This window comes from Megachile rotundata, chromosome 5 (assembly GCF_050947335.1).
Source record: "Megachile rotundata isolate GNS110a chromosome 5, iyMegRotu1, whole genome shotgun sequence".
In the NCBI taxonomy this organism is placed as follows: domain Eukaryota; kingdom Metazoa; phylum Arthropoda; class Insecta; order Hymenoptera; family Megachilidae; genus Megachile; species Megachile rotundata.
In genome coordinates, this window is record NC_134987.1 from 19,185,973 (window position 1) to 19,201,084 (window position 15,112).

Here is a 15,112-nt window from a genome sequence, read left to right on the forward strand (position 1 = left end):
CGACGACGGGCGTCGTTACTCGGGCTGATTTAGTTGAAGGCTGCGAATTTACGGATCCACCCTTTTTGCTGGCCTCTGCTAGCAGAGTTCAGGCCTTTCTCGTTAGCCGCCTACATTATATTACCCATCGAGGGGCATACATCATTCCTTTCTTGATGTAAGTATCTATAACAGCCCGAGAAACATTTGCAGCTCGCGCTACGAGAGACGCCGGAGCCAGCATCGCGTGGGCAGGCGTGTACGAGCGTGCGCGATACCCGCCAAACACCGAGCGAGCGGTCAGCGAGCTCTCGCAATTGATGTACTGCGCTCGACGAACAATGCCTCTCGTACCACGACGAGACGAGTTGCTTCGAACCGGAGCCCACGTGCTTCGACTCTTTCCGCTTCGTCTCGCCTCGTCCGACACCAGCCTGCCGAGCTTTCAAACGCCCCGATGCCCCGGTTCTTCACTCTTTTCAAACCCTAGTCGATGCCCCTTTGCTGATTTCACTCGCCTAAGATGCTGTATGACACGTTTAAAAATTCTTGCAATCACGAAAAGTTCAATGAAAGTTTATCCTCAATTGTACAGTAACCTACAATTGTAGTAACCTACAGTAACCTAATGTCTCTGAAATTGGTAATACCGCAGTATAACAAGATTCTGCGAGTAGAATGAATAAGCAAGAGAATGTCTGAAAGCTGACGGAAACGGTGGTTAGCCAGTGAAACTTCTTTGATACCCTCCTTGTTTGCTATATTGGGTTATTCTCGAGGGTTGTTCCTATTCAAACAGAAGACGAGCAACGACGTAACAAAGAAGTCTACCCGATAAAAGAGTCCTCTTTGTTGAACCGACGCATTGATACAAGAATCTTAAGCCCTTGACCATTTCGACTTATTAATTTTGATATCTAATTTGATCAGTACGATAGCTTGTAAATGCCTGCATTACAGAAAAATATAAGGTAGGTACAGAATAAACCGGATTACAGAGAGCCGGAACGGCTTCTTGGTAAATTGCGTGCACTTACGATAAATTGAAACGATTACAGAGTAGCAGAGTTCAACGTTTAATTCCAATCAAATTCACTGGACAAGCGTGCATCGTTTAATAGCCCGCTATATCACGCGAAATCGCTAATCAAAAATCTCTTACATTGTACTAAACGACGCTTATGGTTCCCAACATAAAGAGCAGAAGCGTCGATGATATCGAGCTCGCAACATTGTCGTGCATCGACCGTGCAGGTCAGCCCTTCGCAGATTACGCAAGAGGTATAATTATTGCTTCACATTGGCAGAAAAATGGTAATTACTTTACATGCTTAATTACGCTCTTGAGGCGGCATGTACGACGGCCGATAGGCTGCGATAGCGGTTTAATGGTATAAGAATTAATTATACGCTGCACACGATACGAAGAAAGTACTCCGACTTTTTATCCGCTCGGGGAGAAGCATTAGGCGCTTAATTGCCCGGACATTGCTTTAACGAAGATCAATGGCACCGTGCCGTACGCGGTTCCTTTCGATCGAGATGGCCAATAATATTTTAATTACACCTGTTCTGTCGCGACAGACAGTTTTTGGAGACAGACACTGGTTCGGGCGAATCGTAAGGAAATTAATTTATCAATTCCAGGACAGCGTTGAGAAAGCCCAAGGAACTTTTACTTCGAATCGGCCGAAAACGACTCGCATCGAACCGAACGACGACAGGCCGAATCAGGCCCAATTGACTAGCGCCGAATTGACGTTAAATCGTCGCACGGGAATCGAATCGCGTCGGATCGGATTACGTCAAATCGAAAGGCGCCGAGTCAAATTGCGTCAAATTGAATCGCGTCGAGTCCGGTTTGGCGTAACGAGAGTAAGTGCATCGGGCCTGAGTCCCACGCATCGCCGACTCTCCGGATTCTCGGTGTCCATAAATTGTCCGCAACGGACGAGTCGACGGAGGGTTGAGTACCTACCCTAAACATCCTAAACAGTTACTCAGGTTTTTTTCGAAGAGCGAACATCGAGGGACGTTGCGTCGACGTTACGTTAACGGTACGATTGTGTAGAAACGGTCCTTTAACCGGCTATGCGGCGTCGTATGCATCGGCACGGTGCATTGTTGCACACTGCATCCGATGTTATCTGCAGCGGTGACGTTGTCGTGAATTGTAAGACACCGGCACGGCGGTCCGGCGGGCCGCGGATGGAAACGAACGGATCGAAGGAACGGCCACGGCCACGTGAAATATACGTGCACGTTTCCCTTCTATCCGGCCGATTATCTCGAAGCTGCTGTCGCTCACGCGGTAATTGTCTCTGCCCCGGGACCGGCCGAACCGTTCGATACTTAATGAGACGTACGATTGCTCCCAATTTGGTATACGTACCGCAGCCTCGTAACCCGACCATGCCGATCGTACCGAGGATCCAGCCTATAAATCTCCGTCACGCAACTGTCGCGCTATTATGTCGCGCTAAAATTTATAGCGCTGCGATTCGACAGCCAAAACGTTTTGCGACGTGTAGCGATTTTGGCGATGCAAAGAAGCATCGGAACTCCGAAACCATTGTTTCCTTCTTACTAATTGTTCCTAGTAGTACAAGAACACAGAAATATAGAAATATGAGAGGTTTGAGAATCCGAATGTAGAGATCTGCGGGTGTGGATATCTAAGAGGGTGAGGATATAGGGATCCGAGAGTTTATAAATCAACATTTATAATTTGAAAATGATCACATATGCTCAATCCTATATTTAAGCTCGCTCGTAAAACACAATTCATAATTTGCTATTCGTAAGACAGAGTTGAAATTGCGCAAGCAGTTCAAAGGCGCTCAGAACTCGAGTCGCAAATCAGTGTTGACAGAGAAAGCCGAATACACTCATGAAACGGTAATCCATCTTGAATCGATACATCGGCCCATGCGAACTGGAGAATCATGCATGTACACGACATGTAGTATGTTGCCTGACTCCTCTCCGCAATCAAAACATTAACGACGAGAAATTATTTGATATCGTCGTTTGAATGTTCGCGAAAAAATTGATTTGAATCGTTGTCCTTTTATCCTCACCGATTACTCCGATATGTTTAAACCACTCCCTCGAGAATCATTTCCAAGTTGTCACGCCATATATTCTGGAGTATCGATTCGAACCGATGCACGAACCAGTATATCTCGTGTGGTCGTGACGAGCGTGCAAGTTGTCTCATTGCACAATCGGAATCTTTCATGTTCGATGAACACACGTTTGCAAATTAACGCTGGTGGTATCAATCGCGAGAACCAGGACAAACTCGAAAACCTTTCGTAAATAGAGCGTCGATAATTTCAACTAATTCGTCGATTTACAAAATTCAATTAATCGACAGTTACTCTCTTCTTACGACGTTCATCCGGTTAAAAACCCATAAAAATGAAATTTCTCCAATTCTGCACGCTTCGATGGGCCTGGAATTCAACTTGTTAACACTCGTAAAGCGGGAGATCTGTATTTTAACAAGAAGTGGACCAACCAGAGCAAGACGTTATTGCCGATATCTTGTTCTACGCATTCGAATCGGTGAATCGAGTTATTCCTAAAAACCTAGGCAATTTTTCATCTTCTACTTATTCTACGTTGTTGGAGGAATTAAACGATCGTACGTCGAGTACCTGCGATTTCAGCTTGTACTATCTTTCGAGTCACCGATTCATTTGTTATCTCGGACAAGATGGTCTTACACGAAATCCCCTCATCGTACAATGGATGCTTTTTCCGCGACTGGCTGCGTTTAAGAGGAAAGAAGGATAAGAAGAGAAAAACACCCTTCTCGGCACCACGTATGCAAAGGTAAATTCCGAGAAGCCCACGAGTAAAGATTTTCCCTCGGCCAGGAAGTACAAATCCCGAACAACCATTCGTCGTTCCGATGAAATTTATCACTGAACACGGGACGTGTCTTACCAGGAGAGGCATACCTGCACACGACAACAACAAATAGGTACTTAGGCCCAATGGGATGTTCGGGCGGTGGAACAAGCGTGGATTCTACCGGTTTTTAATAATTGTACCTCGCGTGTCCCGGAGCTTATCTCGCGAAACATTGGAAAGCCAAGTCGACGACGCACGAGATGCTTGGATAATTCTCGCATATCTTCGGCGGATGTAAACTCGATGCATCCTCCCCAAACCCGCGTCAGAAGCACAACGACGCATTAACGCGTTGGTTCTTTAGCTCCGTCGATTCACGACAGATTCCGTGGCCGATCCTTTAACTGCACCGATACCAACGGGAGCCATTAAAACCGAGCGTCTCGAATTATTACGGATTCCTCTCGACGCGTTTCGCGCGCTCAATCGTCGTAAATACTTTTCTTTACAGCTGGCTAACGCGTCCCGACGATCGGACGTTGATCATAAACTGCGATCCTTAATAAACGCGCAAGCATCTCCGGTGGATGCTTTTAACCACGCTAACGAATCTAACAGGCGACAATTTGGCGCCCGTATGTCTTCGGGTAAGCGACTTTTATTAGGCGCGAATTGATCGGTCGGCGAGAATGTGGTTTAAAATCTAGCAACGAGGTAATCGAAGTTCGCTAACGTGGAACAGCGGTAGGCTCGACTTGTTCAAGGATACCGTTTTAATTAGCTTGTCCTTAGGATCGCAGTTAATTTTACCTTGTCGCCTTGATTACTAGTTATATTGTAGGAAAAATTATTTATGGCCGATCGCGATAAAAACTTTTATGTTTCTATTTGTTGCTGCAATACGATCGTACCGGTTTACGCATACTTAACAATGCACTTTGTTCATCGTTATTCGCAGAAGAAGATTCATCAATGCGCTCGATCATTAATTACCAATGAAAGTGCACTCTTCTGCAAATATTTTGAAACGAGCACGATCTCGTCTCTGTCAAAAATGGAAGCTTTCTCCTCCTCGGCGTTAAAAAGTTGCCACGGACAATGTAGAACCTCGTCCGCGATTCGAGGCGCAAAGTCGAAGCGAAATCCGTGCAAGTGGTTCTCCGAAGGATCGAGTTCGAGGATCACGGAAGACAGAGGCGACGTTGGCTGCGAGCGTAAGGGAGGCAGGGAGAGGAAGGTAGGAGACAAGAGACGAGAGACGAGGAGTTACGGGAGAGTGGAGGTCCGTCTGACAGTGAGGTGTCGGGTGGTCGGGACCCAGCTTGCTGTCAGCTTGTCAGCCTGTCAGCCCACGCACGTTGGCACCGCGGCAGTCAGCCTCGTGTGGATCCTCGCGCGGACTGTTCGCGCCGTGTACACATTTAAACCGCTCGGCACGCATTGTTCCGAGCACGGTCCGCGACGCGTACTTAGACCGGTGTGACGCGTCCAATCCGCAAACCGTACGGGGACATCATTAGTCGTAGGATCCTCGACATCGCGTCGCTTCGATCCGCTTTAACGAGCGCTCCTCGAAAATTCCGCGCGCGGTTCTCGCCTCTAAAGGCGTTTGGATTCGCTCGATCCGATTCTCCGCAGTTTTCGATCTTGTAAGATTAAGGAAATCTCGGAACAATCCTTTCATCCGCTGCCGGAAGGGCTGAAGCCTTCACGCGCGGCGCACTTTCAGCTCGAGATAAGTTCAACAGTGGTTATAACTTTGGTAATGTAGTGGTGGAAACAGTTTACCGATAAAGACATATCAGTGTCGGCATTTTCCATAGCTGAGAGTATGTAGTCTAATCCCTTAAATGGATTTCTGCTATACACATACATTTAATTGGTGTATAGAAACGTTTTATAAAGTATTTAGTTTTTCCTGCGATTAAAAACGAACATCGATTCACGAGATGCCTTTCTTTCGCGGAGTTACGTATTCCTTTTACAGAAGCTCGCATAGAACACTGTGTATCATCAATAACAAATCGTTTTACTCGTTAAACCTGTATTTTCTTGACAAACCTCTTACGGTCCGCTGTCTAGATCTCAATCAGTTTGATGAACGATGTCGTGTTCGGACACATATAAAACGTAACATTCAAAATAGCGAGTTTGAAATGTAGCATTATCGGAGCCAAAAAAAGACAATCATCGAGTTTAAATCAACATCTAGAGATTCTTTTTACTACAATAATTCCGTTAACTCGTTTCTCTCGGAAGCTGATTTATTAATCGCGCAACAAGAATTAACGGAATGCGCGTAACGGGTGCAAAGGCGTACGAGACCCAGCAATTAATATAAGCATGATTCATGTCGGCTGGAAAAATAGATGCTTAATTAATTACGAGCTAGTAATTGGCTAATTAAACTTTATAGACCACAGATATATACATTATTGCGCTTAATCGTATCAATGTTCGAATAATTCACGTTATGGTAGCTTCTGCTTACGACGCAGATAACTTGTAATTTGTACAATTTGAATCTTTCTTAGCATTTTAGAGCGCTAATAAGCGGTTTTCGATTCCAGCAGCTTTATACCACCCCAGTTGAATCGGAAGCACCGGAAAATGCTATCAACAACATTTCACAATCTGGAGTCACACTGTGCTGGTCACACGTATCCTGGAATTAATATCACGCTTCTGGCTCCGATATCAATCTGCTTATTCTATCCGTTCATTGTACTCGAACCTACGTTAGCTGTTCTCCTGATTTTTCCTCGTCGGTAACTGTCTTTTTCCATCGTTGATGTAACCGGTTCGAGATCGAATAAAAGAACAGGCAAAAGGAGAAAAAGGAGTGCGAAAGTGGCGTTGTTAATGCCACTCGCGGCCTGAATTGCACTTTCATCGGAATTACCCAGTGGCAATACTTACGAGCTACCGTTCCTCGACGTTTCTCGACGAGGGAATAAAGCATGGAGAGGCTGGTAGTAACATGGGATTTAAGCTACTAAAATACAACGAGGATTGTGTTCCAAGTACAGTAGCCTCTCGTTATATTGCCACGTTACATTTATATGCACAATAGTGTCATCTTATCGTAACATATGAAGATCTACGAAATATCTCGTTCTATCGCTACGCACTTTATTGCAACGTTTCTATCCTAGAAAGCTATCCTACATCATCGCGTATTACGTAACGTGTTTAGCTACGTCCTGAATATCGACGCGCTGGACTTCGACCAATTAAATTACGTTCTCGAATTGGAGTTCTCAAACTGGGACGTTCGTTCGATAAAAATGTTTGATACCCACGGGCATCTATCATCGTCCTATTGAGTTATTTCATTTATACGTATAAGAATCGTGTTTCAAAGTGCGCTGCGATTATCTACCCCGCCAATAAGTCACGGTTGGAGATGATTTACACCGATCCGTAATAATAACGCACGCGATAATTAATAAAATTCCTGGTAAGTTACGATCGTGCCGGGGTGTCGTACATCATGCACGCCGGACGTGTTCGAACAAGTTGTTCGACCTGCAATCGATTGTCATTTATGTTGTTCGAAAAGGGGTCGATTTTATCGCTTTTTACTCGAAACACGAGGTTCAACTCGAAATCTACACCGAATCACTGAGGCAATTTTTTTTAGGCTTAACGCTGGCGATATAATACTTTACGTTGATTGTTTAGACAGCAAATGATTAGGAATCTACGCTTACTTTATAATCGTTGATGCGAAGATTTCTATCAAGATGACGTTAATTAATTAGAGATTGAAAATGCATATAATGAAGGTACTTTATTATCTTTCGAAAGTTCACTCGAAACAATTTAACGACAAATACATTGTACATTATTATATTCCTGCAATGAAGGTAATTGTCGACGACGTTTATTAACCTTACCTCGGTGACATTGCACTCCTCATCGCCGGCTAATTAGTCAAAGAATAAGCGATTAATTACAACAGCTGTACAGTGTGTCGGTGAAAAGCTTTCGTCAATGATAATCAATCGCGAGGCTTGTCGACGAGGCTGTCTTCCTGTAAATGATACGAACCTTCAATAACCATGATGTTGTCGAAGTATTTATTAACTATTATACTCGACGGATGAGTTGCTTAGTTTCTCTTCGGCGCATTTTTCTCGCACCGCAATTATTTACCATTCAAACGCGTATTAACGCAGTTTAGCCGGAAAGTAACCGGCGATAATCATATATTACACGGACGAACATCTCGCTGTTTGTCTATTAAATCTACGGAGAGTCGCTCAGTGAAAGGCAGAGCTGTCCATCGGGCTCGGAGATAGCGGATGACTGTGTCACGATGACCGTGCACCGGAACCCTGCCGACGCGTTTCCGCATCTGAAGCGATTCACCTTTCACCTACAGACCTATCGTGTCATCCCTTCACGATCTACAGACAAAACTCGAAGGGAAATCTCACGACTTAGAAGAAAATTAATTTTTATATTATGCAATTTGATATTGCACAACTAATCGATCTAACTTTCATAAGAAATCCGATGATTACCTGCTACTGGACCTGCACGTAAACCCAAGAAAAGTCTGAATCCAGAAAAAACCTAAACCTAGGGAAAACGCGTCACTTTCGCGCGTTTGAAAAATTGCAAGCAAATGATAGGATGTGCCACGCTAGAAACTTTCATTATACGTGCACGATTGTGCACAACGCGAACCAGATTCACTGTTTATCTCGACGACGATTCGACGCGTCTTCCAGCGCACCCCTAAACGTATTATTATCCAGTAACCCATCTTAATTGACCTCACCCCAACGGTGCACGGTTGGCCGGTAATCGGCGCGATTAAATCGGCCGATCGCCGACGCAATGAACGTACCTATATGATAATTCAGTGGGTAACCAAAGGCGGCGGTCAATGGTCGCGCACCTGTTCTCTAAACTCCTTCTCTCCCTTTTCTCTCTGTCCTCCGAGAGTCGCGTATCCTGTCTCGTTTCATCGTTCGTCGCCTCTCACCGTACCGTTCGATCTCTGTCTTTCGTTCGCGTGGGTCAAGGCGCGTCTAGGTTGTTGGGAGGCCGTTTACCCTTTACCACGATACACAACACACCGCTGACTTTTTGTCTCTCTTCATTTTCCACGTTTCTCTGTTATTCCATGGTTACGATCGCGTATTAACCCTATACATCTAATAATCTCGTTTCGTTGTCGCGTACGAGCTGACTGATCGACGACGGTCACTTTTCGAACGGGTATTAAACGCCTGGACGCGTGAAACGCGAGAACGCGGCGCGGTGGTCTGGCCGCCTTTTTCGGTGATTAATAACGGTCAGCAGGTTTGGTCCTCGTGGAATTTAAATAGGCCGAAATTGCTGTTTACTTTGCCAGCCTTTTGTTTTTCAATAACGCTGCTGTAATGGATTTTCTGATTGCCTAGAAGCGAGCGGAGGCGGGGACAGAATACTGATGACAGAATGTGTCCCTTTTTTCGCAAAATCTTGGAAAGTGATGAATAAATTTTGTACGAGAAATGATTGAGCAATGTTTAAGAAGCGTTGAACGATTCACCATATACATTGCAATCCAACCAATATATCTGAGAGGATAAGTTTCAAGACCTAACATAGACAAGAATTTTCTCTGTATTTTAATGCGAATCCAAGGTATGTATCTCATCAGTTAACGATATAGAACGCGATCGTTCGTACAAGTTTGCAAGTTAGCCGTGAACACGCGTCTCGATAACATAAAGCCATCGGAGAGACATCGACGAAGGAAATTAATTTCCTGTACCGAGTGCAGGAGTATTTGTAGAAAAATAAAAAGGCGATTTCCACGTTTTATCCGGGAGCCAGCATGCGGCTACGCGCTGCCAATTTGTAGGCGCGTGCATGCGTGGCGCGGACGATTCACAGAGCGAGTCCTCGCGTGGTCGTGTTGCGTACGCACGCGAGAACACCTACACGATAACGTCCGGTTGCGCGTATCCCAGGCCGTTGTAGTCCCGGTTTCTCTCCGCCGCATGCGTTATAATCTCGATATCCCATATATCCACGTACAAGACATGCCTCCCATTTTAAATATACCATCGTGTAATTCATAATAAATGACTTATAAATGCAATGTACTTTTTGTAGCCGGGCGCATCGTGCGCCCGTTGTGCGAGCAACCACCGCGAGACTCCTCCTTTTCTACGGCGCATGCGTGGACGCTTTTGCGCATGCGCATTAGCCAGGATCGCGGCACGGGCGCATGCGCAGCCGCGTGACGCGACCGTTTCTCGTTTCTTTCTTGCTGCAACGCGGCTACGAGCGGATTTTTTCCCGGTGGACGCACACGCGCGTGTCTTCTGCTCCGATGATTTAGATAAATTAAAACTGTATCAAGATACGAGTATCTACCTCCGCATTCCAGTTGTCCTATCGATATCGCGTGTCCCGAAGATTTTACTGTCTCGCCGACTTAATTCGATTCGCGACTAAATTGAATCCTATATATGCCGTTATTCTGCCGGTCGATGATTGCGTTGTGCGATATATGATACGGTCTATTAATTCTTTAGCAAAATTACGATGACATGAATGGCTTCCGTTCAACGTTTCTCACCAAGAATCGTTGAGAATCTTTAACGCGTGCGTCGAACTGGAAATGCTGATACCGATAACGTTATCGGTATACGTCGATAATATCGAAACGCTGGCGATAAGTCCATCGTATCATTAAGATGCCGTTAAAGCGAATGAAAATTACCCAGGCAAAGTTTAACTCGTAATTCTATCATTTAAGTCTACTTACAGTGCTTAAACGCGAATAAACAGCTTCGGATGACAAAGTTGTGTTAGGTTAGACCAGGTTTGAAGTTTACAAGAAATAAATGGATTCGAACGATAAAATTACACGTTACATTCGACATCGATCATTTCCATAAAGCTTCGCAATAATTTGTCGATAATCGATGGTGGCATCTCTGCGTGGCGCGTCGCGGCGTCACGTAAGCGACTAGATTTAAGCACGAGAGGTAAAAAGTCCGCATGCAGAAGAACTGGTATTCGGAAAAGACGCGAGATAAGTAATCTGGCGGCATGACAACGGACGAAAAGCCATCTATCGAATGATCTATCTTCGAGCAGTTAAATGGTTGTCGCCGATACAAAGTACCGAGTAGTCGAGGCCCCAGGATCTTTGTACGTCTCGTGTGTATCCGTTCGGTTCGAGTGGGACGAGCGGAGAAGCTGCGTGACCGTACCTCCGGTAGAAGACACAAGCAAGATTTATCGAAACCCGATGCGGCAAATGCGCCGATATATGTATGTCGGACCGCTCGAAAACGCTCGAAGAATCGTTCGATACTAAAAATAAAGGAACGTCTCTTCGGTCGACGACGATGTGCCCGGCGCGTAGTGCGCGCTGCGAGCGTGCCAGCAGGGGTGCGATTAATCGTCGTAAGCAATCGCTTATATTCTGGAATTTTAATTCGCAGTCAGTTAAGCGAGCTCGTTGCCTACGGGACGAACAAAACGTCCGCGTGTATTGCGAAAAGCTGGATTCAAGCGGCGCGGGATTCGAGCGTCGTGTATCTATCCGAGCGGCGTCGAATACCAACGGCGTCTAGCTCGACACCTGTGCCAACGAGCGTTCGACGAAGCCGCGTGGAAATGCGACAACCGCTGACGACTATGCCCCTTCGAATAAAAATATCCGCTCGGGCAAAAATCGACTGATCGGTTTGCCGAAGCAACGCTCGCACCTGGGTCCTCCGAGGTCGCTTCACGAGTTAGAACCCCACTCAACCTTTGGGTCCCCTGCTGTTCCCCATTGCCCTTTTCTGATCGTAAAATTAGACGGGGACAGTGTATTCTGGAAAGGTAGAAGGTGTAGAACGTGATTTGTACCTGTTAGTTAATTCATCCGTGAACTATTCTAAATCCATACCATAAAAGCGAAACACGTGCGCACGTCACGCGGAGATGTATATTTTTACATCCCTAGGTATATATCCTCGTACCCCTAGGACTCTATTCTTCACTGCCTAAGATCCATAGCTCGAAATAGATCCATGGAAGCAACCAAAATAGCTTCACCTTTCTGACATCGAGTACGAAAACCGAAAGGGTTAAAGTAGAATTAATATTTTATCGTAGAACTTATTGCAACTCGGACGCGGGGATAATTGCCAGCTAGAACGTCGTAGAATTTACGAATGATTAATTTGGTAAAAGGCACAGGGAGCATCACCACGAGGTTCCCTCGTTTGACCCCTAGACGCTCAAAGTTATCGAAGGAATCCTCGAGAGCTGAATGGTCCAAGCGGACCCCTACATCATTCTCGATTCCTTGTGTCCCTGTACGTTCGCATCAGGCGACGGGCCACATCTTTTTTTCGCGTGGAACGGCTGGAAAGTACGCGCGGCATGTGTATTACTTATAATAGCTGGGATACTCGTCCGTGTACAAAGATGTAAAACCGCGTTTGCACGCCCCTGCTCGCAAAGATCCCACGTACCCCTCAGCGGGGCGCCAAAGCTAAATAATGCAATAACGTAAGAATTATGGCAACTTAATGATACTTTATGTATAATTATATGCTTGCATTACAGGCTGCGTCGTTGGTCGTTTCGTCCCGTTTGCGGGTGGTAGACGGCTCGCACTATTCTCGTCTTCCTAATAAATTCTGATTCGCTGTGCGTCGCGTGATTTTCTACCGCGATCGACCCAGTCTTTTTTCTGTCTCGTATAGCACCGGGCACGGTACCTTCTCTAGGCAAAACGCCTCTGTGTCTCTTTAACAATTAATAAATTCAGATTTTCAAATCTGTGGGTACCATAATCTTCAAATTTTCATCTCCACAGATACCCTTCCTTTCAAACTGCGTCATGCAGCAGAACCAAAAGAAAGGACGTCCGAATTCGACGACAGAGTCTGACGAAAAACGGCGCAATTTGCCTTCTTTCGCTGTATTTCTCTTTACTTTTCGAAGAATACATTAGCATACTCTCGTTGAAGCGACGAGAACAGGAGAGCAGACGTCCTTTCCTTCGCGTGTTATTCCAGCATAATGCGAGCGACATTAACTTCGCGTTTTCGTAACAAACGCTTGTCCAGATGGACTGGTAGGAGATCTCGTGGCTGCTAGGCGCCCCACGACGAGTCGTAATCACGGCAATTTGGCAAGAATCACTTTCTACATTGTGCCACGACAATATTTCCAGCCTCCATTTTAATGACAAGTAATTGGGGATGCTCGATCAAACGTTTAATATTTTTTCGCGCGGTCCAGCACGTAATCGCGGCCAGTTACTTTTAATTTTTTGACCACAATGCTCGATGCGCGTGTGCACGCGAGAGACTCCGATTAGTGAGACTGTGTCACGCAACCTAACGACCGGTTGCTCTGTGAAACATTTTGACGAGTCCGCTACTTTGTACGAACATACGTGAGCTTGGCTGTTCAGGCCAGGTTAAAGGCGGCAGCACAGGCGGGTTCATTTAAAACGCGTTATATGCGAGTGGTAATGGCCTGTCGACCATAATTGTCGATTCTCTTAAACGTCTCTTCGATGAGCGTCCACGGGTTTCGAAAGAGCTGCGTTTTTACTTGCATTATTAAACCGCAGATACATCGATAAGCGTGGGGCTTCGTGTTTTTTTTTAGTGGCCTTAACGGGGCCCTCGGTCGAGGAAGATTCGCGCGCGATACCGCGTTGACGATCTTTCGTCCCTTCGGCTTCGTAACAACGAATACGTTCAGGTGACTCTGGTTCTTCGTATTTCGCTCTTACATGGCCCTTCCATTAAATAAATGCTTTGCTTAAAATAAGCTTGATTTTACGAGTTAAGATACCTGAAAATTATTTGAAGAACGTTGTATTCGGTATTCCGTTGATACTTTTATTTTCGATCACGAAAGCTTACCAGTTATAACAATTCTTTACCTATTCTTGTAACTGGGATATAGTTCAAAATTATTGAGCTATGCAACACGGCAACTAACATTAATTTACGAGTTTAGTGTTAACCGACGTTATTATATGTTATCACTCGTGTGAAATAAATCAAAATCGAGAAACTGGATCATACAGAGCAGTAGCTCGCGATTTTCAATTAGGATTATTATTCCGGTAGGGCTATTAACGAGCTGTAAAAATGCGAAATAGACGCTGGTATCGTCTATGGAGATCAAGTACCCCGGTGTCCCCTCTACAGTTTACCTAAATTGCAGCTCGCCACCGAGAGATCAGGTCTCCGTAACACCACGTTGCACTACACACCGGTTTGTAAACATCGATCTATTAGAACATGGCCAGTGAAAGCTGTTGCTACCGCGTTGTCCCGCCGGTGGCCGATCCGTTTAACGAGGTGTTATTTTCTTAATAGATTTTCAACGAGCAACGGTGGCGCGTGTTCACCAATCGCCATGATACAATTAATACAATTAATACTTTCATTCGTCCTCAGATTTTGAGGATCCTTCCTATTGCATACTATTACTTTTGTTACGATATGTGTTCACCATTGCTTCAAAGGATATGACTAACAATAAGCTACAAAGTGGGAGCTCATTAACAATGGCCAAAGGAATGATACTATATATAAATCAGGTTATATATAGTGGACCTTCGTTGCCACTTTCAAACGAACGTTAACGAACACTTGCTGCATTTGCATATCGTGATAGTGTACGGAGATCTACGTAGAGACTTTTGCTACATTGTCACGACCGCAGTTGCCGACCGCAGTATTGTTACGTGTTTACTTTCCTCGTTTTTCGATCCGACAGTCGTATATGACTGGCGTAAATAATTCGTTCGTACCGAAAGTATACGTAACGCAAAGAGCACACTTTATTTGGAATCGATCGCATCCGTCCTTGTATCAGGGAATATCGAACCAGGGCTCGCGGACGAATAGTACGCGATAAACTCAGCCAACAGCGACTGTAACGGTCGAAGAACGTACACTTGATCCACTTGAAATCGAAATCGAAATCGAAAGGAGTCTCGTGAAATCGTCAGGTTGGCACTGTCGATAATACGATAACGAGAGAACCAGTACCCTTTGAAAGTTTGACGAGTGCGGTCGTTCGGTGCGGTTGGCTCGCGAGGATGCAGGATAAAAGAATCAGCCATGGAAGAGCGTGGAGGTTGTCGAGGAGCGGAGAAACGGGGGCCCGAGAGAGGGACAGAGAGACCGGTAATTTATAATGTGTAATATGTAAAGTGGTAATGGACGGCCGGTTGTAGTGGTCGCGTTCGATGCAACCTGGAACTGCAGGTTGAGAGAGTCTCGAGGCA

General features: G+C 45.4%; 1 protein-coding gene across 2 annotated transcripts in view; it reads left to right on the forward strand.

Moving 5' to 3' along the window:
* The first annotated feature begins 14,930 nt into the window (after nt 1-14,930).
* The window catches only part of Sox102F (transcription factor Sox102F), a 256,815-nt gene continuing 256,633 nt past the window's right edge, over nt 14,931-15,112 (forward strand). For both annotated transcript variants that reach the window (XM_076531618.1, XM_076531621.1), the window contains exon 1: nt 14,931-15,011. In XM_076531618.1, the coding sequence (XP_076387733.1) occupies nt 14,946-15,011 (66 nt within the window). In that variant the 5' untranslated portion in view covers nt 14,931-14,945. The remainder of the gene's footprint in view (nt 15,012-15,112) is intronic.